A 21327-nucleotide genomic window follows, 5' to 3' on the forward strand; every position below is an offset into this window, starting at 1 on the left:
TCCCCTCCGGCCCCGCCCCCTCCTCCACCCCTCCGCTCTCCCACCCTCCTTCCACATTTTCTCCCCGTGTCCCCGCCCTCTTCACGACTTTGATCTAGCTCCTCCCAAGACCACGCCTCCACTCACATTGTCTCCCTCGGTCCCCGCTCCCTTCACGACCTCGTCTGGCCACGCCCCTCCACCTGTCCTGGTCCCTTCCCAGACAGAGGCCCTAGGTCTGAGAGCTAAACCTTTGCTTGGGGCGGGAGGAAGTCGACCACCGCGAAAACGCCCCCTCTCCCCAGAGAAAGCACCAGATCCCCAGGCAGCGTGTTCCACATCGGTTTATTCACCCCCGCAGACCCCCCTTTCTCCATACAGGCAGGGCCAGCCCTCGGGGTTCTCGGAGAGCCCGAGCCAATCCCTAGCACGAACCCCATCTCTACACAGCCTCTTTCATGGTCCCCACTCCTCCCTCTTCTCCTTAGAAATGCTCCCTTTCCCACCATGGGATCGCCCCTCGTATGAGTATGAATTATTGTCCAATGGAGGAGCTTCTGTGTCCGCTTTCCATGACTGGATGGACAGGGGGCTGCTAGTCTCAGAACGGGAACGGACATTGTGCTTTCCCGTGGTGGGAAGGAGAGCCTGAGCTCCAGGAAGCAGCATCTTCAGGGGTTAATTGTTTCTCTAGCTTCTGGGGTTTCCCCTAGATCAAATTACCCCCAGGTGGTAATCAGGCTTTTGTCCAGTGGCTTATAGAGTTACCATCATTTTTTGTATTTTTCCTGGGAGCAAGGGACCAGCCTATCACTCTTGGAAACTGAGCCTAGGCCTGCCAGCTTTGTGGAAATTCATCCGACTTTGGGTTTCTGATACCAGCATAGCTCTGTTCTTAAAACATATAGACAGACCCTGAAAGGAAGTCAGGTCTTAAAGCTCCAGGGAGCCCAGAGACACTTTGAAACTGACAAAGAAACAGGGGCTGCCACCTAGTCCCCAACAGCATCAGATTATCTCTTGTAGGAGTGTAGGACTTTTGTCCTCTGGTGATATAGGATAGGGACTTCCCCATGTTCTCTGCTCCAGTGTTTCATACCCCAGGCTTACACAAGGGTGCCATTTTTGCTGTCATAGTGGGGTGTGGCCTGGGAAAATCTAATGGTTGCATACTCGGTGGCATTCTCTATCTGTAGGTGCTTCACCTCGTGGGCAGATCTTGGCTGGGTCCGGCTGCACACTTGGATGTCTGCATAATGCAAGCTGCTGTCCTCTGACTGCTGGCCTCGACTCCGCTTTCCAGACCTGGGCAACTCCGACACCAGCTCATAGGTATGTCCCATTGTCTCAGGGCCCTGTAGGGAATGGGAAGGATTTAGGGGGTTGAGTTTTGGTTTTGTGCCTTACTCCCAACAGATTGTTGTTGTGTTTGTCCTTTGCTTTAGAAGAGGACTGTGGCATCAGGGAAATGATGACATGACTTGCAGTTGACTTTGACTTGAGTAAGGGAGGACTGTGCAAGGTCACCAGCCTCACTTTCTCCTCCAGAGCCATCTGGGTCCAGTGACCAGATATTCATCAGGATGATTGATTAAACTCATCTCTTATTCTGCCTAAGAACTGAACCAGCAAGCCCTACCAAACCTTGAGTCCCATCTGTCCCAAGTGTTGGAATCCTTTTCCCAAGTGTTGGAATTGGGACAGGAATGTACTGTTACATTACCTTCGTACTCTTCTGTTGCTGCTTCTCTGTTCTTCCTCTTGCTCGACTCCCTGAAGGGAAGGGACCCAAATAGTTAACAACTAAATTCTTGACTCATCAATAACCCCCCTACTACTATATCTTAAGGGGGAGGAACAAAGTCAGGAGCTTTGGGGTTTGTTGGTGGCTTCAGCTCTACAGATTTTCTTTTTTAAACTATTCCTCCATGTTGTTTCCAAAGCTTCCTTTTCCACTGCTCCATTTAACCCCCTGCCCTCTCCAAATACACTTTTTTTCTTTATTCTCTCTAATTTCTTCCTCTCCATCCCCCTACTCCCCCGGTCTCCTTAGAGCCCCCATTCTGAATCCCCAAATTACCTCTTTTCTTTTTCTTGTGGAAAGATGATGGGCAGCTCCTGTGATGGAAGACACATGTCATCTAAGTGTACACCATTCCCTTTCTTTATAACTTCTCCCACACTCCTTCTCCACCCCCCAGCCCTAAACACATATGCACAGTAGTAGTGCTGATGGATAGGCTAGGATAGAGATAGAGACTAGACTATGATTTTTTTGGTATAGGGAACTCCTGGGTGAGGAAACTTTTTCCTCAAGGTGACACTTTCTTTCCAACTTCTATTGTTAGAGTTGCCCAGAGCACTGAGAAGTGTCTTTCCCAGGTCACACAGCCAGTATGTGTGTCAGAGGCAGAACTTGAATCCAGATCTTCCTGACTTTGATACCAGCTTTCTATCCGTTGTGCATACTACCCCTGACTGATGATAAATATTCATGGTCATTCTCCTTCAATAGATTCATTATCCTTCAGTTAATTATCCACTGTGCCATATTACCCCTGGCTGATGATAAACATTCATCCTCATCATTATCGTCATCATCATCATGATTCTCCTTCAATACATCCAAAGATACACTGCTTCACTGACATAGATACATCGCAACCCCTTTTCTTCCTCCCCATGCCCCATCTTGGTGGGTAGTAATCATGAATTACTCTGCACAACAACAAAAAACATCACCTGGTAGTCAACCGTCTGGTGATAATCTTCTAGGAACGCCATCTATTTCTGGGTAGGTCTTTACTAGAAGTCTTTCCTACTTGGTGGGACTCCCTGACAGAGCTTGTGTTCTGCTGGCATTGCTTTTGAGAATGTGGGCCACGTCACACCATGAAGTGGTATCAGAACAGGATTTTAGTGTTATAATAATAATTAATAATAACAATAATAATACCACCTTCTACAGCAGGGCTGTTCAACCTTAGGTTTTTATTGAAACAACAGACAATATATTTTGATTTGCCATTTTAGTGAGAGCTCTGCAGTAGCTCCGATTCATTTAGTAAAGTATTTATGTAAATTTCTATGCTTGTAGGTGGGCTGCACTGTGGGGCTGCATGCAGGCCACATTTTGGACAGCCCTATTCTACAGGAAGCCTTCTTCAATCCCTCTTCATTCCATTGCCTTCCTTCAGTTAATTATTTCCTTATTTATCCTGTATATAGCTTGCTTTGCATATATTTGTTTGCATGTTGTCTCCTCCGTTAGCTTGTAAGCTCCTTGAGAGCAAGGACTGTCTTTTGCCTCTTTTTGTATCCCTAGCACTTAGCATAGCACCTGACATATAGTAGGTGCTTAATAAATGATTATTTAGTGATAGATTGATTAATAATCCTTACTGTGAACTGAAATGTGACTTTTTTCTCATTTCTGCCCTCTGGAGCCAAGCAGAGGAAATTGAATCTCTCTTTCACTACATAGTATTTCAGATTTTTAAAGGCAACTACATAGACTTCCACCTGAGTCTTTTGTTCTTGAGGGTAAACATTCCTAGTTCCTCAATTCTGCTCACCAAGCTAGTGATAACTCTTCCAAAACAACCTCTCCTTTTTGGAGTCCCCTCCCAGGTATATCACTCAGTACTGATCCTGGTGCCTTTAATAGTATCATTATCTATGGACCCCCAGGACATTCTCCCTACTTTCTCAATGCATTTGGTGCCTTAATCAGTGTTCCTCTCTAATCTAACTCCTGCCCTTATAATAGGGAACTTCAACCTACCTGTTGGTGTTCCTTTCATCAATTCAACTTCCTTGACCTCAACTTAGCTACACACAGGAAAGGTTCTTAATATATTCTTTTTTCTCCCACTTAATAGCATTATATTTTTTCCAATTAAATGTAAAAGATGGTTTTCAATATTCGCTTTTACAAGACCTTGAGTTCCAAATTTTTTTCTCCCTCCCTCCCTTCTCTCCCCCCTCCCCAGGATGGAAAGCAGTCTAATATAGCTTATACATGTCCAATCATATTAAACATATTTCCACATTAGTCATGTTGTGGAAGAAGAACCTTGATATATTCTTCATCAGGCCACCACCCACAAGTTTTCCATTACTATGTTTAAGAACTGTGGAATTTCTTTATCCTATCGAGGTACTTTATATTTCCATCCATCCAGATGCCTTATTATTCCTAACCCTATTCTTTGTCCTCATCTTGACTTCCAATCTCTCTTTCCCTCAGGGCAGCTAGGTGGCAAAGTGGATAAAGTTTCCTGACTGGGAGTCAGAAATACCTTTGTTGAGCCCTGCCTCAGACACTTACCAGCAGTGTGACCCTGGGCAAGTCACTTAAATTCTCATCCTCAGTATAAAAAGGATAATAATAGCACCTATCTCCCCAGGTTGTCCTGTATATATTTGTCAAATGTTTATTTATCAAAAGGATCAAATGAGGTAATGCATAAAGTGCTTTACACACCTCAAAACACTGTATTTATTCCAGTTGTATTGTTGTTTTCCTAGGCCATCACTCTCCTTCCTTCCTAGTCTTGAACCCTGGGAGAATCATTTCAACTCTTTACTATCTTTTGCTCAAGGACAGTGAGGTAGTACGGTGGATAGCATGCAGGGCCTTGGGTTGGGAAAACTCTTCTTCCTGAGTTCAAATTTGGCCTCAGACACTTACTAGCTGTGTGACCCTGGGTAAGTTGCTTAATCCTGTTTGCCTCAGTTTCCTCATCTATAAAATGAGCTGGAAAGGAAATAGGACGCCACGCCAGTACCTTTGCCAAGAAAATGAGGTCACAAAGAGTCAGACACAACTCCAACAACTGAACAAAAAAAAAAATCTTTTGCTTTCAAACTCCTTGCTTCCTTTTCTTTTCACTGCTCACATCTTGCCAAACCCCAACCTTGGATTACTCTCACCATTTGGCTCCTTTACTCCTATTCATGTGCTGCAGAATTAGAGGAAGTCATGAAATCATATTGATTATATGTGTACTACAAAGGCGTTATAATCTCATCTGGGTCCTCGCTATATAGCTAGAAATTTTCTTTGTTGTTGTTTTTCAGTTGTTTTCTGTCTGCCCAACTCTTTGTGACCCCATTTGGGGTTTTCTTGGCAAAGATCCTGGTGTGGTTTGCCATTTCCTTCTCCAGCTCGTTTTACCGATGAGGAAACTGAGACAAACAGGGTTAAGTGACTTGTCCAGGATCATATAACTAGTGAGTGTCTGAGGTCAGATTTGAACTCAGGAAGATGAGTCTTCTTGACTTCAGGCCTGGTGCTCTATCCACTGTGCCACCTGGCTATCCCAGAAATACTTCTACTCATCCCTAATTTATTCTCTATCCCACTTATCACATCATCTGTCCCAAACCTTCTGTTCTCTTCTCCCATAGCATCCTCTCCCTCCACTCTCTCAAATAAGAACCTCACCTCATACTTCACCTGAAAAACTCAAAGCCATTTACCATCAGCTCCCTTTTCTTCGCTTATTGTTATCTCTCATCCTCCTTAAAATCCACCACTTTCTCCTCCTTTACTTCAGTTTTCAATGAAGCTATGGCCTTCTCTTTGGCAAAGCCACCCCTTTCGACATGTACCCTAAATCCCATCTACTATTTTCTCCAGCAGACTTTCCCCAGTATTAACTCCATTCTTGCTCTAATCTTCAATCTCTCCCTGTCTATTTGTTCTTCCTTTGCTGCCTCCAAATAAACTCAGGTCACCTTCATCTTTAAAAAAAAAATCCTCTTTTTTTGAGGGGGGAAGGCAGGGCAATTGAGGTTAAGTGACTTGCCCAAAGTCACACAGCTAGTAAGTCGTAGTAGCAATATAGATTTGAAGATCTTTCCCACCCATTAATAGGCCATGTGACCTGCTTACATTACAGGAAGCCTAAGACACATGTGGTAGAAGGAGTTTACTGATAGGAAAAGGAGGTTGTGTCACAGGAAATGGGGAGAGAGAGAGAGAGAGAGAGAGAGAGAGAGAGCGAGCACGCACAGTTATGGCTGCTAATGGCCGCCCTCATGATTGTTAGACCTCAATAGGCTGACTTAGCCTGCGAGTTTGTTTTGGAGAAGACCCCAGTAGGGGGTCAGAGAGGATTTGGGATGGCGAGGCTCCAGGTTGTTATACTGTGTGTGGAATGTTTTACTGCTGTGATAAACTGGGTAAATGGCTTGTGGGATATGGTTCTCCGGTGTCTGAATAAATGGTTTACTTCTTCTACCTTCTACGTGGAGAGTCTCATATACTTTGCGATACAGAACTACATAGGCATTTCGACATTTATCATCTACATTGTTATTTTTGCCTTATTGTTACAAAAGTGTGTCAAGTGTCTGAGGCCGGATTTGAACTCAGATCCTCCTGACTCCAGGGCCAGTGCCCCACTCACTGTGCCACCTAGCTGTCCCTAAAAATCCTCTTTCTTGACCCTACTACCATCCTCTCTAGCCATCAATCTATATCTCTCCTCTCCTCAATAAACCCCCCCCCAAAAGCCATCTACACTAAATCCCTCTATGTTCTCTTTTTTAATCTCTCCTAAACCCTTTTTCGTCTGGCTTCCAACCTCATTATTCAGCTGATACTACTGTCTCCGAAGTTACCAATGTTTGATAAATTGAGTGATCTTTTCCCAATCCTCATTCTTCCTGACCTCTTGCAGCTGTTGATGCTGTTGACTACCTTTCCGTTCCTGAATACTCTATCCCCTCTGGATCTTTATGACACTGCCCTTTCTTGGTTCTCCTCCTACCTCTGTGTCCACTCATCCTCAATCGACTTTGCCTAATTTTCATCCATGTCATGCCCACTCACTGAAGCCTTTTTTTTTTTTAAGACTCTGTCCTGGGCCCTATTCTCTTTTCTCTCTATACTCTGTCCTGACCTCCAGTCCTTTGCAACCAACTGCCCATTGCACCTTTTAAACTGGATAACCCATAGTAATCTCAAATTTAACATATCAACAAAATCAACATAAAGCAGAACTCATTATCTTTCCCCCAAAAGCCCACTCCTCTTTCAGACTTCCTTATAACTATCAATGGCACATAACCTCTGAGTCATCTTTGACTCTATTTTCACTAACACTGTAATACAATCAGTTGCCAAATCTTGTGGATTCTGATTCTAGTTCTCTCTAGCCTGTTCCCTTATCAGTATTCACACAACCACCAAACTAGTTCAGGCCCTCCTTACCCCTCACTTGGACTATTACAATAACCACCTCATTGATCCAGTCTCCTCTCCACACTGAGTTTTCTTAAAGACAAGTCTGACTATGTCCCTCTCTTACTCAGTAAAGTCCAATGGCTCCCTACTACCTCTAGGATTTTTTAATACAAACCCTTTTTTATCATTTTAACCACCCTTCACCACCTGGCCCCTTTCTATCTTTCCAGTTTATTTTTTAAACAGATTATTTCTCTCCATGAACTTTACAGTGAGGCCACCCCAGTCTACTTGGTGCCCCTCAAATATGCTACTATATCTCCTCTCTCTTTGCCTTTGTTTTAGCTGACCCTGTGCCTGGAATGCTTTCTGCCCAAAACTCTGTCTCTTAGAATCCATTGCTTCGTTAAAACTTGGCTCAAGCATCACAGCCTTCAGGAGGCTTTCAGTAGTCCCGCCAGCTGCTAGTGCCATCTCTTCTAAGGCTACTGTGTTTAACTTGTATGTAATAATTTGTGTATGTTTTCCCACATAGCAGATTGTAAGTTCCTTGAAAGCACGGAGTTTTGGGAGTTTTTTGCTTTTCCCTTGTATCTCTGGAGTTTGGCTTAATAAATGCTTGTTGATGAATTGTGTCTTAATTATACTAATAATGATAATGATAATATCTAGCAATTATATAGGGCCTACTGTGTGCCAGGCACTGTGCTAAGTGCTTTTCAAATATTAATTCATTTGATCGTCACAACAGCCCTGAAGTAACCAAGTTAAATGACTCATCCAAGGTCACTCAGTCAATGTCTGAGGCCAGATTTGAACTCAGGTCTTCCTGACTCCAGGCCCTGAGCTCTGTCTACTATACCACCTATTGCCTATCAACTTATGTACTGATTATCTCTGCAGTCTGTGTCATCTGCAGATTTGGTATGCATACCCACCTTTATATTCATCCAAATTGTTGGTAAAAATGTTGAACATGAATGGAATAGAATTCAGAGTTATGAAGAAGGCCACTAGAGGCATCTCTGCAGGTTGTTATCGATCTATTTATTAATCAATACTCTGAGTCTGGTCATTCAACCAATTTTGAATCCACCTATCATTCAGCCCAGGATATCTTAAATCAAATGCCTTGATGCAATCCAGATATGCTATGTCTACAGTATTCCTTTAATCTACAAATCGCTCAGGCTTATGTTCCCCGAAGGCCCTTCTTGGCAGGAAAGAGCAGATACCCTCCAATGCACTGGCTTTTCATTTACCTTGTTACAGGCAAGCTCAGAGTTGGTCTTGTCATTGGAGGGGCCACAGCACAAGTCAGTGCCATACAATACATTTACTGTACATTGTACATCATATACTGGGTCTGGTGCTATTTCTACCATGCTGTTTCTTTTCTTCTTGAGATTGACTTGCATGTGCTGTTTCCTGTCAGGAGTTCTCAGCCTGTTGCTCAGAGTCTGGCAACTGTCTCCAGAACTAGACTGAATAGGGAGGAATCTGTAGCACTCTCCAGACAAACAGGTCTTTCACACAAAAATGAGGGTGTACTTGCAGGGTTTCCAGCCAATTCTCTGGCCAGAGCCAGAGCCTCTGTGTTCACTTCTCAGATGGCCTGGTCTGGGGTCTCCTGAGCATTCTGAGTCCCCAGGAGAAACAGAAACTCCCATATTTTCCTCCCCTGGGTATTCTACTTCGCAACAGGGACTGGCTGTCCCAAAGGCATGCAAGTCAGTGAGTATTATGAAGTGCAGGATACACCCCAAACAGATTTTTCTGGAAGGTTATTTGGTACAACTGACATAATTGAGCCCAAAATACAGTCTCGGGCAATCAGGCCACTCACTACCTGCCAGGAATGCTGCCTAACTCAGAGCTATTCTGGGATTGTCTGGCTGACTAATCCTAGGAGCCAGGAAGGGAGAGCTGCCATCCTGAATGGAATGTCTTTGAATTCAGGGATCCCCCCCCCCCCCCCCCCGTGCCTTTGTTGGAGGGAACTTTGTCCTGGGTCTTCCACTGTGAAGATTCACTTGACACTGTCACACCTAGGGCTGGGTGGGTTGGAGTCTCCTTCAGTCTCTTCCTTCAAAGGTGATTTCCCTCCCCTCTTCCCGGCCCTTGTTTTTAATTAACTGAGAAAGCCAGAAATATTTAACCTTTACCACTCTCTCCAGAGGCACTCTGTTCATGGAGCTAGAGGACCAGATTTGGCTTCCTGACTCAGCTGTTATGCCCACATTGGACAACAGACTTTCCTCTTATAACTCCCTTCTGGATCCCTGGGGTCCCTGATGGTGCCCTTCTGTCTACTTGATCCCAAGGGCCACTGGATCCAGGAAAGCCAGTCTAAGTTCTTCATAGATATTTGTTCTTGTAACTGAAATCCTAATCCTAATCAAAGCCACCCACATCTGGTTGACTAAGTGCAGCCTCCCCAGAGATCTTTAGTTCCTTCTTTAAAAAAGAAAAAATGAAAAAAGTTCTAGGTCAGGCTTCTAGGCCATGTCATTTTCCCTGCTTTAGAAATCAGGGAATTTTCAACACATTTTGAAATTTCTAAATTGGGAGGACCCTAGGTCTTTATCCACTATACAAAGTAGATATGAAGAATAGAAACTTTTAAAGCTATGTCTCCACTCTGTACCTTCCCTCCTATTCCCAACTCTCCCACCCCACCCCCCATCCCCACCTTTGTGCAGAGGCTGTCAAGCATATTCATCTCTGCTCTGTCATACACAGCCTCATCCTACCACTATCCATTAAATCATAGATCCCAGAATTTCAATATTCCAAGTGACCTCCCCTCCTCCAGTTGATCTGCTTGTGGAGAGGAGATAAGGAAGTCAATCATAGATTATACAAGTCCATGCCACGTGATACGAGCATTTCAAGTGATGACGTCACCACCGTTCCCATGTGGACATTGTACAGGGATGCCCAGATCACAGAGATGGGCCACACCCCAATCAGAGCATTTGACCAAATTCACAAATGAAAAAAAAAACCAAACCTGAAAGTATCTTTCACAGTATTTTCAAATATCTGAAGGATAATTTAAGAGAGGGCAGTAACTTTTATTTCTGCTTACTGAAGATAAAAGACAAACTGAATTTAGATTAGACCAAAGGAAACACTGTCTTATTTAGTAATGTTAGAAAATGGAGAGAGGAAGTAAAGAGGACTATGCCTTCTCTTTTAATGGAGGCTTTTATGAACAAAGATCCATATTAGTTTGAACTGGGGTGGAGACTGACCAGCCAGAGCTAGGCTATAAAAAAAAGATGATCCTTGGATATGGTGGCCATATTTACTAAGAGAAAGAGAAATAATCCTTTTAAAAAAGCCTTATTAAAAGCACACTTTCTTTTCTAAGAATCATGACTATCATAGAAAATGTGGGTCATGTGGTCACCATACTCTAGAAGGGTCCTGCCATGTCCATTCATTTGATGTTGTGTGTGTGTGTACATGTGTGTATATAAGGATAGAAATATGTGTATATATAAATGACACAAAATAATAACAATATAATTGACATTTACACAGCGATTTAAGATTTCTTACAGAAATTCTACAGAAATATTACTTCCATTTTACAGATGAGGAAATAGTCTCAGAAAGGTGAAAGGACTTCCCCATCCATGATTGCATGACCAATAAATGTCAGAGGTATGATTTGAACCCAGATCTTTCCTGACTCCAAAATCCAGCACTCAGTCTATATACGTATTCTACGGATATCCAAATAGCCTCCTCCTCACTTCTGTCATTTTTGACATTTCCCCAAACTTGATTATCTTAATATGAAGAAACATGGAAGAAAATGAGGAAGAGGAAGAAGAAAGTGAAGAGGAGTAAGAAAAAGCAAGAATGACCAGGATTTGATTTTCCTTCCTAGGACTGAACAGGGACAGACTGACTGGAATTTGCACAGTCAGTTTCTGCCTCATAACACCCACTCACTGTTTTCTCTGGGCTCTCCCAGGGAGTAAGTCCAGCAGCAGGTGCTGGGATGGGAGTAGGCACAGGAGCCAGGAGGTGCCAGGCACAGGGAGGCAGCAGAAGCCTGTCTCTGGGCTGGCTTTCTCTTGCAAGACACTTAACCAAGTTGCTGGTGCCTCTTGCCCAGGCTGAGGCGTCCCTCTCCCCACACAGAGATTATTAACAGAATGATAATCTCCTTTTGCCCACTACTCACCAGCTTCTCCCACAGCAGAGCTGGTTTCCCATGGTGCTCTGTCCCCAAGGGTGTTTTTCCACATAAAAGGAGAGTGCATTTCCTGGTTTCCTGTCCAGCCACAAGTGGCTGCTCCCAGGGAGCAGTCTGTCAGTGTCAGGTTTCTCCCCTTGCACAGGGAACAGCATAGCTTTCCTATGCCACCTGCTGGAAGGATCGTCAGGTGGGCCCATTACAGGAGGAGGGATAGGGCCACACACACTTGGCTGACCTCAGGTGGGAATTGTCTTATCCTTGAGAATTCGCAGCTCCTTTGCAGAAACCTTAGGCTTTAGACAACAAACTCCCGTGCAAAGAAACATGAGATGGAATAAGGTGTTAGCCTCCAGTGCCTAGAAAAGTGTCCTCCACTCTGTGGATGTTGCCTTTGAGAAAAGGGGAGCGTGGCTTGCTTAGCTGACTACCTTTCTGAGTCAAGCAGTGCCTTGTTTCTTGAACCCCAGATCTTAAGGCAAGACACAAGCACTGAACACATGTGCCCTGAGGTCTAGGGTTTAAAGACCAGGGTTGGTTGGTGTATATATAGTTGAAAGATGCGCCTTTGGAGTACCTAGGTTTTGTTCGGAAACCTGGCTCCTGTGACTGTGGGCAAATCACCTAATCTCTCTAAGTCTCCGTTTACTCTTCTATGAAATAAGAATAATTACGGCTCATATTTGTATATTGCTTTAAGGTTTGCAAAGAGCTGTATATACCTCATCTGAGCCTCGCAAACACCCTGCGAGGTAGGGGCTGTCACCATTCCCATTTTAGAGCTAAGGAAATTGAGGTTACTTTGCATAGTGTTACCTAGTGCCACTGTGACTAAGACAGAATTGGAACTCAGTTCTACTGAGCTCACACTGAATTTCTCTGAGCCTGATTTCTCATCTATAAAGACAAGAAAATCGTACCTGTTCTACTCTATGACTACTACACAGGGTTGATTGAGGGAAAAAGAGACAATACATGAAGAGAGCACTTTGTAAACTATACAGGACTACAATGCTGAATTATGGTGCTCTGCCGATGTCTTGTACTTCTTGGTATTCTCTACAATGTTTTTTGTGATATTATATCTATTTAGTAAGCGTTCATTTTTTTTTAGTGAAGGAATAATTGGGAGAGAAGGGCATTGATATTAAAAATGACTTCAAGTCAAGGAATGCTTTGAACCCTGAGAACTGAAGTTGGGGATTGCCCAGACAGCAGTGGAAAGGCCCATGGCTCCAGTTTACCTTTTCCAGGTCGATTTCATATTAATCCCCCTCAGGGATTCTATATTCCAATTAAACTGGCCCATTTGCTCTTCCCTCTGTGTGTCATTCTATCTCTTCCTTCCACACACATGTAGAGACTATTGTCCAAGCCTGAAAATCTCTCCCTCCTTACTTCTAACTCTTGGAGCATCTAGCTCCTTTCAGAGCTCAGGCAAAGCCAGTACTACTCCCAAGTGAGGCCTTTCCTGATCCTCTGGCTGTTAGTGCTCTCTCTCCTTCACCCCTACAAATTACATTATATTTTGTATTTAATTATTTGTGGGTATATTGTGTTCTCTAGTGGAATGTAAGTCCTTAGAGAGCAGGTAGTGTCTTATCTGTATCCTCAGCACCTAGGAAAAATCTTGCACACAGTAGTTGCTTAATAAATGCATGTAGAATTGAATTGAATGGTAGGCATGAGCAGGCTGGAACATATTACAAATGAAGAACTAAGGAAAAGAAGGAGGGTAAAGGATGTCATCAGAGAAGTGTGTGACCAGATAAAAAGATGGGCTGGCCAGTAACAAGAGCAAGGGACAGCTGTTGGACAGTCCTCATGCTTGATTGGTATCAATGCCAAGTGATTTAGAGGAAAATCCTCAACTCATTGTATGGAACTCCTATTAAAGATATATAGGAGGGCAGGGACAAGCGTTGCATGGGTTGCGGGGAGTACCCAGCACTGATGGGATCACAGCTGCTGAAAAATCGATCAATCACATTAAGGTACCTACTATACTAACCTTCTTACCTCTATTTACATTTTAACTGGAGACAATAAATTAGTTAATTTGTAAACAAGAATTTTTAGCTATCAATGACAGACTGATGGTAGTGATAATTTGGGGAAAGTTGTTGGGTGTGTGTTGCCTATTCAAGGACTGAATGAAGAGTAACTAGGGGCCCAGCAGTTTCCCTTTCCCAGACCTTGGGGCCTCCCTCACCACTGCTTCCCCAAGAAAGCAATAACCAGCCTTTCTGGACACATCAACCCTGAAATATGAGCCTGGACACCACCACCCCCTTCTCCCTCCCAGCATATGTTTGGTCCTTTCCTTAAGCAGTAGAAATGGTGCTAGAAGCTGATGGAGCAGTTAGGTTCATGAATTAGAGTCAAATACTTTCTCCATGGCCTGAAAGAGAGGGTAGGAGTCAGTGTAAAGGTACTGGATTACTTATAAAAACTTTAGAACTCTGATTGACACAATGACCAACCATGGCTCCAAAGGACCAATGATGAAGCATGCTATTTCTCTCCTGATGGAGAGGTGATGGACTAAAAATGAAGACTGAGCCATACATTTCGGACATGGCAAATATGGAAACTTGCTTCGCTTAACCACGCATATTTGTTACAAAGCAGGGGAGGTGGGAGGGAGATAAAATAAATGATTATTAGTTGAAAAAAATTGTAAGTTTAAAAAATTAGTTAGGAGCAAAACCCCCTAGATTTTAGTCTCTGCTCTGCCTCTATCTACTTTCATGACCTGGAGCAAGTCACTTTCCTTTTATTGGCCTCATTTTCCTCATCTGTATGAAGGTGTTGGTCTGCATGACCTTTAAGGTCTTGTCCATCTCCAAATTTAGGGTCTTAAGTCTCTGGGTCTCAGTTTCCTCATATATAAAATGAAGGATTGGGTCAAATGATCTCTAAAAAACCCTTCTAGCATCGTGATATATGACTGCTATGGACACTGGGGCACAAGGGTGATTGTGGAGGAAGATTCCTTGCTTACTGCTTTTTCATTTATTTGTTCATTTGTTCATCCATCCATCCATCTATCTATCCATTCATTCCAGTATTCATGCTCCCTGGGTGTATTCAGTCCCCTGAATGTGAGAACCCTGTCTAGTTGATAGAATTAGGTGCCGGGTAACTGAAGGACATTGCTGTAGGCAACACTGCCTAGACAAAAACATGTTCTTTTCTTTTCCCCAGACCCCTCCCAGGTTCTACCTTGAAAAGTCCAGACTGTCTGGAGACCCTTGTCTTTGTATCTCTAATCACCAGCCCAGACAATGCCCTCTGGCTTGTTTGGATGGCATAGCCCTCATCCCCTACCAGGATCACTCTGGCTTTTGTTGTATTGTGAGAAAATCAGAGCTAGGAATCTGATTAGGAGTCAGTGCCAATGTCCTGCTGTAATCACAACATCCAGCTGTGAGCTTAGTCTGGCGTTGAGCTCAGCATATCCAAATTATGAGCATTCTGTCCAGCCAAGAGTTCTGCAGACCTTGTCTAGAACTTCCTCCCTCACTCTTAGTCTTATTCTCCAGGTTACAGAACAGGGAGAAACACAAACAGGGCCCTGGAATTTGGATTTATTCATCTCTACCCACAGCTGAATGACAAGGCTATCACATGTCCCAAGGGACCAAACTAGATAGACATTCCATTCTGGATCACCATTATTCGCCCCACCCCCTTACCCCTGCTATGTCCCCTTCCCATCCTCTTCCCCCTTCCCCTTTTCTTTCCTTTCCCCCATGAGATATAACTGTCTCTAGGCTGGTGGGCAGCTGCTCTCTTCACCATACAGCAATAACCTCTCCTGTAAGAAAGGGACTTGCTTGGTGCCAGGTTTGGGATAATCAGAGTCCCATCCAGTCTCCCTCCCCTTCTTCCTCCTGGTCAGGAGGCCTAGGTAACAGAGAAATGTGGACCTCATTGACCTCTGTGTCCAAATGTCTTCCTCCTCGTGGAGCCTCCAGGTGAAGAATGCCATCATGGGAGAGTGCCGCCCTAATTCTCCAGGGATCGACATCAGCAGGCAGGACATAGGTACGGCAGAACTCACGAGACACAAAACCATGTCGATCCAGGCGCTGAGGATGCCGGGCAGACACCTCCAGCAGGTTGTCCACGGTCCTCACTGTCACCTCATCTGGGGTAAAATGACTCACATCCAGGAAGGCCTGGAACTTGCCTTCACTAAGACGGAGCTCCGAGGCCCCTGCTCCACTGCTTTCCCCAGCTGGAGCTGCCCGTGGTCGGACATAGTAGCCATGGTACAGGGTAGGAGTCAGGATCTCCTCTGGGAGCAGGCCTAAGGGGTAGATAAGCAGAAAGAAAAGATGAGGTAGGGAATGGGGATGTGATGAAGGGAAGAAGTGTAAAAGGAGAATGGGAAGTGAGAAGAGAAAAGGTACAGGGCAGGACAGGAGGGGAAGAGCAAAAGGAAAGTGATTTGCCAAAGAGAGGGAAAGGTACACAGGGAGAAGAGTGGAAGTAAAGAGAAGGGACCACATATTTGGAGCTGGAAAGGGATCATAGAGGCCATCGAGTCCAAACCCTTCATTTTTCAGACAGGAGATTGAGGTCCAGAGAGTAGTGTCTAAAGTTACACTGGCAGCCACTTCTTCATTTTTGCAGACAAGGAAACTGAGACACAGAAGAGGTGACTGGACCAAAGTTACATAGGTAGCGAGTGACAAGGTCAGATTTGCCTCTGATTCCAGATTTGCCTCTTGACTCCAGTGAAAGGGAGAGAGGGAGAGGGAAGATACAAAAATTATAATAAATAGGATGGGGGATTGGAGACAAGGGAAAGAAGAAAAGTTGAAGCCAAGATGTGGAGAGAAGGTACCAGTTATAGGACTGTGATGGCCATCTATCCAGTGGGATCCCCCTGGGTCAGATGACTGTAGTAGGGGGTCAGTAAGGGAATGAGGCAATAACCCAGATGGGAAAAGTCAGTCTTGGATGAGAGATGATCAGGCTCGGGAGGTCAATTTAGTTCAGGTTGGGGGGGGGGTGATGGTTAGTGCGGGCTGGGAGATCAGCCCCCCAAATCAGTGAAGGTGGGGGGAGGGGCGACGTCAATCCTGTACCTTCCCCAAATCGTTGTTCGCCTAAGCGGCTCGGATTAGCGAACTCGTACTCGGTGGTGGCCGGGTGGGCATGTGGCACTGAGCGACCCGACATGGCCTCAGATGGACCTTCAGCCACGGATCAACCCCTGCGGACACAGCGGGCCCCTCCTGCCAGGATGAATAGCCAGTACTCTGGAAAGGACCCCGGGAAGGCTGGGACTGGGGCGGGGTCGGCACTGCCCAAAAATAGTTCAGAGCCCTGGGGGGGAGAGGGGGAAGGGAAGCTTTGTGGATTGTGCCTTCCCTCCCCCTCCAATTCCCTCTCGGATCCGGTTGCTCAGCTGTTCAGCTGGGTTGAGTGAACTGGATTCGGATCCAAGGAGGGCAGGAGACTCATCCTTACCGGAGTCTTCCCAGACTCTGCTTCCCAGATGACAGCACCCTAAATCCTTCTGCATCTTCCTAAATCTAATCTAGGAAGACCTAGTCATCTGAGAGCTGGGTATCAAATATCATTGGTTCAAACTAGAAGGAATTTAAGAGGACATCCAGTCCAGCTTCATTTTACAGAGGAGGAAACTGAGGGCCAAAGAACTGAAGGCATTTTTTTTTTTTGCCCAAGGTCACAGGGCTAGTAAGTGTATGAGGCAGCAGTCAAACTCAGGTTTTTCTCACCTCAAGACCAAGGTACCATCTGCTATACCAGACTGCCTCTCAAGGAGACAAGACTGAGGGGTTATGGTGATCTCATTCCTTTTCAAAACCTGGGTCCTAATCCCTGCTCTGCCATCCCTTTTATCTAAAATTCTGTAATTTTATAAGCGTGTTTCCCTCCACAACCACCCCCTACCCTATTTCCTTTCTCAGATCACTGAAAAGACAAAAGTCTTTTCTGGCTAGAATGATGTCAACGACTTCCCCTCGTTCCTTCCTTCTACCTACGGCAACGCACAAATGTCTAGACAATGACATAGCTTGACCACTAGTACTAGTCTTCTTTCTCCAAGGAGTCACAAAGAGTTAATGTCCTTGGGACCCAGCCCAGGCAGATTCCTTCCCTGCCAGTCTCTGCCTGGGCCCAAGATAGTTGCTGGCTTGATCCCCCTGGCATGTGAGACTATAGTGGTAGGGGGAGGGGCAAGCTGCTTGGGATTCCTGGCTCTGCCTTAGCAAGAGGGGAGGGAGAACCAGAGTGTTGAGGGATAGCGGGTGGGGGGTGGAACAAGGGGCGGGGAGAGCACCCATATTTGGAGGCCAGGACTAGTCACTTGCCAGCTCAGACGTGTTTGTGTTTCTCTTTTCTTAGCTTGGTGAGTACTGGGTGTGTGTCACAGCCAAATCCCTGATCACCAGTCCTCCATGAACTGGGATAATAAAACTCCTGACATCACCATTCCAGAAACTTCACGGGTGCTGGGTATATAAGAGCCTAGCTGGAGCCTGGTCTGAAGGAGCTGCCCAGCCAGCCGTACCACACAAACTCCTCTAGCCACCATGGACATCGCCATCCACCATCCTTGGATCCGACGCCCCTTTTTTCCTTTCCACTCACCCAGCCGAATCTTTGACCAGTTCTTTGGAGAGCATCTGCTGGAGTCTGACCTCTTCCCTACCTCCACTGCCCTGAGTCCTTTCTACTTTCGACCCTCTTTCTTTCGAACACCTAGCTGGCTTGAGACTGGGCTCTCAGAGGTAAGTCTTCCCTCTGTCAAGCAACGGGCAGGTTCTTTGGGGGCATCAATTTCTTGGTGCAGTCTCTCTCTTTGAGCTCCTAGCTTCAGCTTTCCCAACGGAGTATCTCATATCCATCTATAGCACAGATGTCTAAAGCATCTGTGCCTGGTAGTGTAGAAAGATGAGGTCACTACCAGTTTCTCAGCAAGTCTGGTCCAATTTATTTTAGACTCTCCGTGAAGGATAAAGTCAAAATATCCTATTAATAAAATCCCTTAGGACCCCCTGAAGTCATCTCATTTGCTCCCAGGTTCTGGGCAGTCCTTAATCTGGTTTTACTAGATAGGGGTTACTTTTTTGCTTTAAAGTATCCAGAAAGAAGTAGCCCTAACATTCCTTGATCACTTGTTCTGTTTTTTTACAGCACTTTTCTGACAATCTTTTGTGGTTTTATTTTAGTTGTATGCTGTAAATGCTTTCTTCCAAGATTCAGGGGCCCCTGACCTTACTCTTAGCTTCCCTGTGTAACACCATAAAAAGCAATCTTGTTTCCCTCCTGCCTGTCAACCTCCTAGCAGTGATCGTTGGGTTTCTTTGGGTTAGGAGGGAGTATTAGTGTGGGCTTAAATGTAAGGAAGGGAGTAAGGCCATCTTTTTAGTTCTTAGCTCAAATTCTGGACACTTGTCCAAGACTCAGGCTCTCTACTCTGCTTTGGAAGAAGAGAGAAGGTTGACAGATAAGAGCTGTGCCACAAACAACACCCTCATTTAAAAATATTGAAGTATGAGTAAACAGGAGCCCAGTGAGTGAGTGGGCAAGGGCATTGAAAGGGCAAGCTGGGTGGTTTCTAGATTAAGTGGGTGGGAAACTTGGCAGTCCTGAGGAGCAGGCAGAAGAAGCCTTTGTTTTTACAGATAAATATCCAGGAGCTTGGAGGTTCGCATTTGGCAAACTGAGAGGGGTGGGGTAGGTTATAAACATGAGAATTACAGCCTGGCCCATCTTTTGTTTAGTGTAGACACACTGTGGGCATCCTGGCTCACACTTTGGGCATCTTTGAGAATGTCCTGGCTTCTCCCCCAAGCCTATAAGCTCAGTTAAGGGTTGGTGGCCAAGGATCCCATGAACCAGAAAGCTATGATTTTGTTTTTTTAAGGAAAGGTATTTTCCCAGGGGGTGGGGCAGAAGATGGGGGAAGGAAGGAGAAAGAAGGATTCCTGGATGGAAGAGGTTTACAGATGTGCTTTATCTGTTGTCTTATCAATGCCACCTACAGGAGAGAGAGAGAGAGAGAGAGAGAGAATCTCTTAACTTCCTAGTCATCCCCTCTCTTGAACTTTCTCCAATGTCTCTAGATGCGCCTGGAGAAAGACAAGTTCTCAGTAAACCTGGATGTGAAGCATTTCTCTCCAGAGGAGCTCAAAGTCAAAGTGCTGGGCGATGTGGTCGAAGTTCATGGAAAGCATGAAGAGCGTCAGGTATCTGGCCTGTTTCTTATTGGAAGCCTTACCCTACTATTCAAGTTTCAGAGCTGTATTTAACTCCCTGAATGCTAAGACCATGTGAAAATCACTAGTCAGAGAGACCACTTCTTGAAGTTTTGAAAGGTCAGAGAATATGAAGGGTTAGCCCAAGGCCTTGTCCTTCGGATCCTAAAGTCTGGTGTAGTCTTTCCGTATCAAGAAATAAACATCAATTCCTGGGGAAGGTTTTTGATACACCTTTCTTCAATCACCTGGTAACTAATCCCAAACTGTAGGCATTGTGGCAAACTGCATTCAGCATACCCCAGTGGAGTCCATTTCTGCCCAGATGTTTTGGGTTGGAATCAGGGGTGTGCTGGTAGCAACCAGCTCTCCAGGAAAAAAAGGATTGTATTTTTAAATTTAATCTGCATTAGTAACATTTTTTTTCTATCACTTTCTTAAGTCCAGGCAAGCAAAAAAAAGAAAGAAAGAAAGAAAGAAATCAAGCCCTTATTTGTAGAGGCAAAGACTCACACTGAAAATTTTACAATTGACTCTTAGGAACTGGTTCAAGCTGTCTCCAACATACCCCTGGGTTGGAATGATGCAAGATCAAATTGAAGATATACAGGTGGAACCTGTTGGTTCTACTTGCTCTCTGTCACTCCAAGTGCCATGCAGACCAGATGAGTTGTAGATTTTGTCTGTGGTTCAACACACCAAAGTTAGCCTTGGGAATCCTAAATTCAACGAGGCAGTTGCGTGTGATGATCTAAATCACTGAGGTCTCAGAAACAACCCAATCCACCATGGATTTGGGAATTGAGGCATATTTGGGTTGGTTCAAACCTCCCAGTGTTTCTACTGAAGGAGTAACATACCCAGGGAATCCTTGCTTGGCTCTAATCTGAATCCCAAAACCAAACTAATTTCAGATGCCTCAAGTACCTACCCAGTATTCAGGGGCAGTGAGGAAAAAGGAGGTGTGAGAATATGACTAGATTATGGGCAAGTGGTGGTGCTGCTCTAATGGCTTCTCTTCTTGTCCCTCCCTCTTTTTCCCTCTTTCCCTATCTCTTTCTACCTTTGTCCCTCCTTACCTTGGACCAGGATGAACATGGCTTCATCTCCCGGGAATTCCATAGGAAGTATCGGATCCCAGCTGATGTGGACCCACTCTCCATCACCTCATCTCTGTCATCTGATGGGGTCCTTACTGTGCATGGACCAAGGAAACAGGCCACTGGCCCTGAGCGCACCATTCCTATCACTCGTGAGGAGAAGCCTGCTGTCACTGCAGCCCCACGGAAGTAGAGGCCCCAATCCCCTAAATTGTGTTTTCTATGGCAGGAAAGCTCTTTCACCAGTAGGGGTACAATCCCTTATGACTGGTGCCAATGCTAATTTATTTATGCTGAGGGCAGAGCCCAAATTACTAGGCCAATAAAATGATTCAGCAACAAGCAATTGTCTAATCTTTGAATGTCCATGGTATCTCAGGATCCTTAGTAGAGGCTAATCTAGTAACCTGCAAAAAATTGGTGTAATTATTACCCTTAGTTTTAGAGATTTGCATTTTAATTTGTAGCTAAGAATTTCTAGTAGATCTAACAAATCTACCTCCACTTATCATTCACTAAATTCAACAAGCACCTTATGAAGCGCACATTTGATGAGCAGAGCACTCTAGCAGTGTTAGGTGCTAGGGGTGATACAAA

At 44.8% G+C, this 21327-nt stretch overlaps 3 protein-coding genes across 3 annotated transcripts; 1 reads left to right on the forward strand and 2 right to left on the reverse strand.

The window, feature by feature from the left end:
- Positions 1–332: 332 nt before the first annotated feature.
- Positions 333–12875, reverse strand: C2H11orf52 (chromosome 2 C11orf52 homolog). Its single transcript, XM_036743276.1, has 3 exons — positions 11376–12875; positions 1703–1752; positions 333–1334 (listed from the first exon to the last, which is right to left on the reverse strand). Exons 1-3 carry the CDS (start codon positions 11452–11454, stop codon positions 1086–1088), a joined length of 378 nt encoding a protein of 125 aa, XP_036599171.1. The 5' UTR covers positions 11455–12875; the 3' UTR covers positions 333–1085.
- CRYAB (crystallin alpha B) lies at positions 1181–21072 on the forward strand. The gene is made up of 4 exons (XM_036743275.1): positions 1181–1311; positions 17775–18160; positions 19499–19621; positions 20720–21072. Exons 2-4 carry the CDS (start codon positions 17963–17965, stop codon positions 20921–20923), a joined length of 525 nt encoding a protein of 174 aa, XP_036599170.1. The 5' UTR covers positions 1181–1311; positions 17775–17962; the 3' UTR covers positions 20924–21072.
- HSPB2 (heat shock protein family B (small) member 2) lies at positions 15129–16862 on the reverse strand. Its single transcript, XM_036743274.1, has 2 exons — positions 16487–16862; positions 15129–15702 (listed from the first exon to the last, which is right to left on the reverse strand). Exons 1-2 carry the CDS (start codon positions 16578–16580, stop codon positions 15248–15250), a joined length of 549 nt encoding a protein of 182 aa, XP_036599169.1. The 5' UTR covers positions 16581–16862; the 3' UTR covers positions 15129–15247.
- Positions 21073–21327: the final 255 nt, after the last annotated feature.

This window comes from Trichosurus vulpecula, chromosome 2 (assembly GCF_011100635.1).
Source record: "Trichosurus vulpecula isolate mTriVul1 chromosome 2, mTriVul1.pri, whole genome shotgun sequence".
NCBI lineage: Eukaryota > Metazoa > Chordata > Mammalia > Diprotodontia > Phalangeridae > Trichosurus > Trichosurus vulpecula.

Bases quoted from the DNA above. Each gene is read 5' to 3' on its own strand.
- C2H11orf52 (XM_036743276.1), bottom strand. From the start codon at position 11,454: ATGCACTCTCCTTTTATGTGGAAAAACACCCTTGGGGACAGAGCACCA. The intron at 1,753-11,375 runs GTGAGTAGTGGG...CCTTCCCTTCAG, and splicing joins CTCTGCTGTGGGAGAAGCTG to GGAGTCGAGCAAGAGGAAGA. The intron at 1,335-1,702 runs GTAATGTAACAG...CATTCCCTACAG, and splicing joins AGCAACAGAAGAGTACGAAG to GGCCCTGAGACAATGGGACA.
- HSPB2 (XM_036743274.1), bottom strand. From the start codon at position 16,580: ATGTCGGGTCGCTCAGTGCCACATGCCCACCCGGCCACCACCGAGTAC. The intron at 15,703-16,486 runs GTACAGGATTGA...TCTACCCCTTAG, and splicing joins CGAACAACGATTTGGGGAAG to GCCTGCTCCCAGAGGAGATC.
- CRYAB (XM_036743275.1), top strand. From the start codon at position 17,963: ATGGACATCGCCATCCACCATCCTTGGATCCGACGCCCCTTTTTTCCT. The intron at 18,161-19,498 runs GTAAGTCTTCCC...CAATGTCTCTAG, and splicing joins TTGAGACTGGGCTCTCAGAG to ATGCGCCTGGAGAAAGACAA. The intron at 19,622-20,719 runs GTATCTGGCCTG...ACCTTGGACCAG, and splicing joins GAAAGCATGAAGAGCGTCAG to GATGAACATGGCTTCATCTC.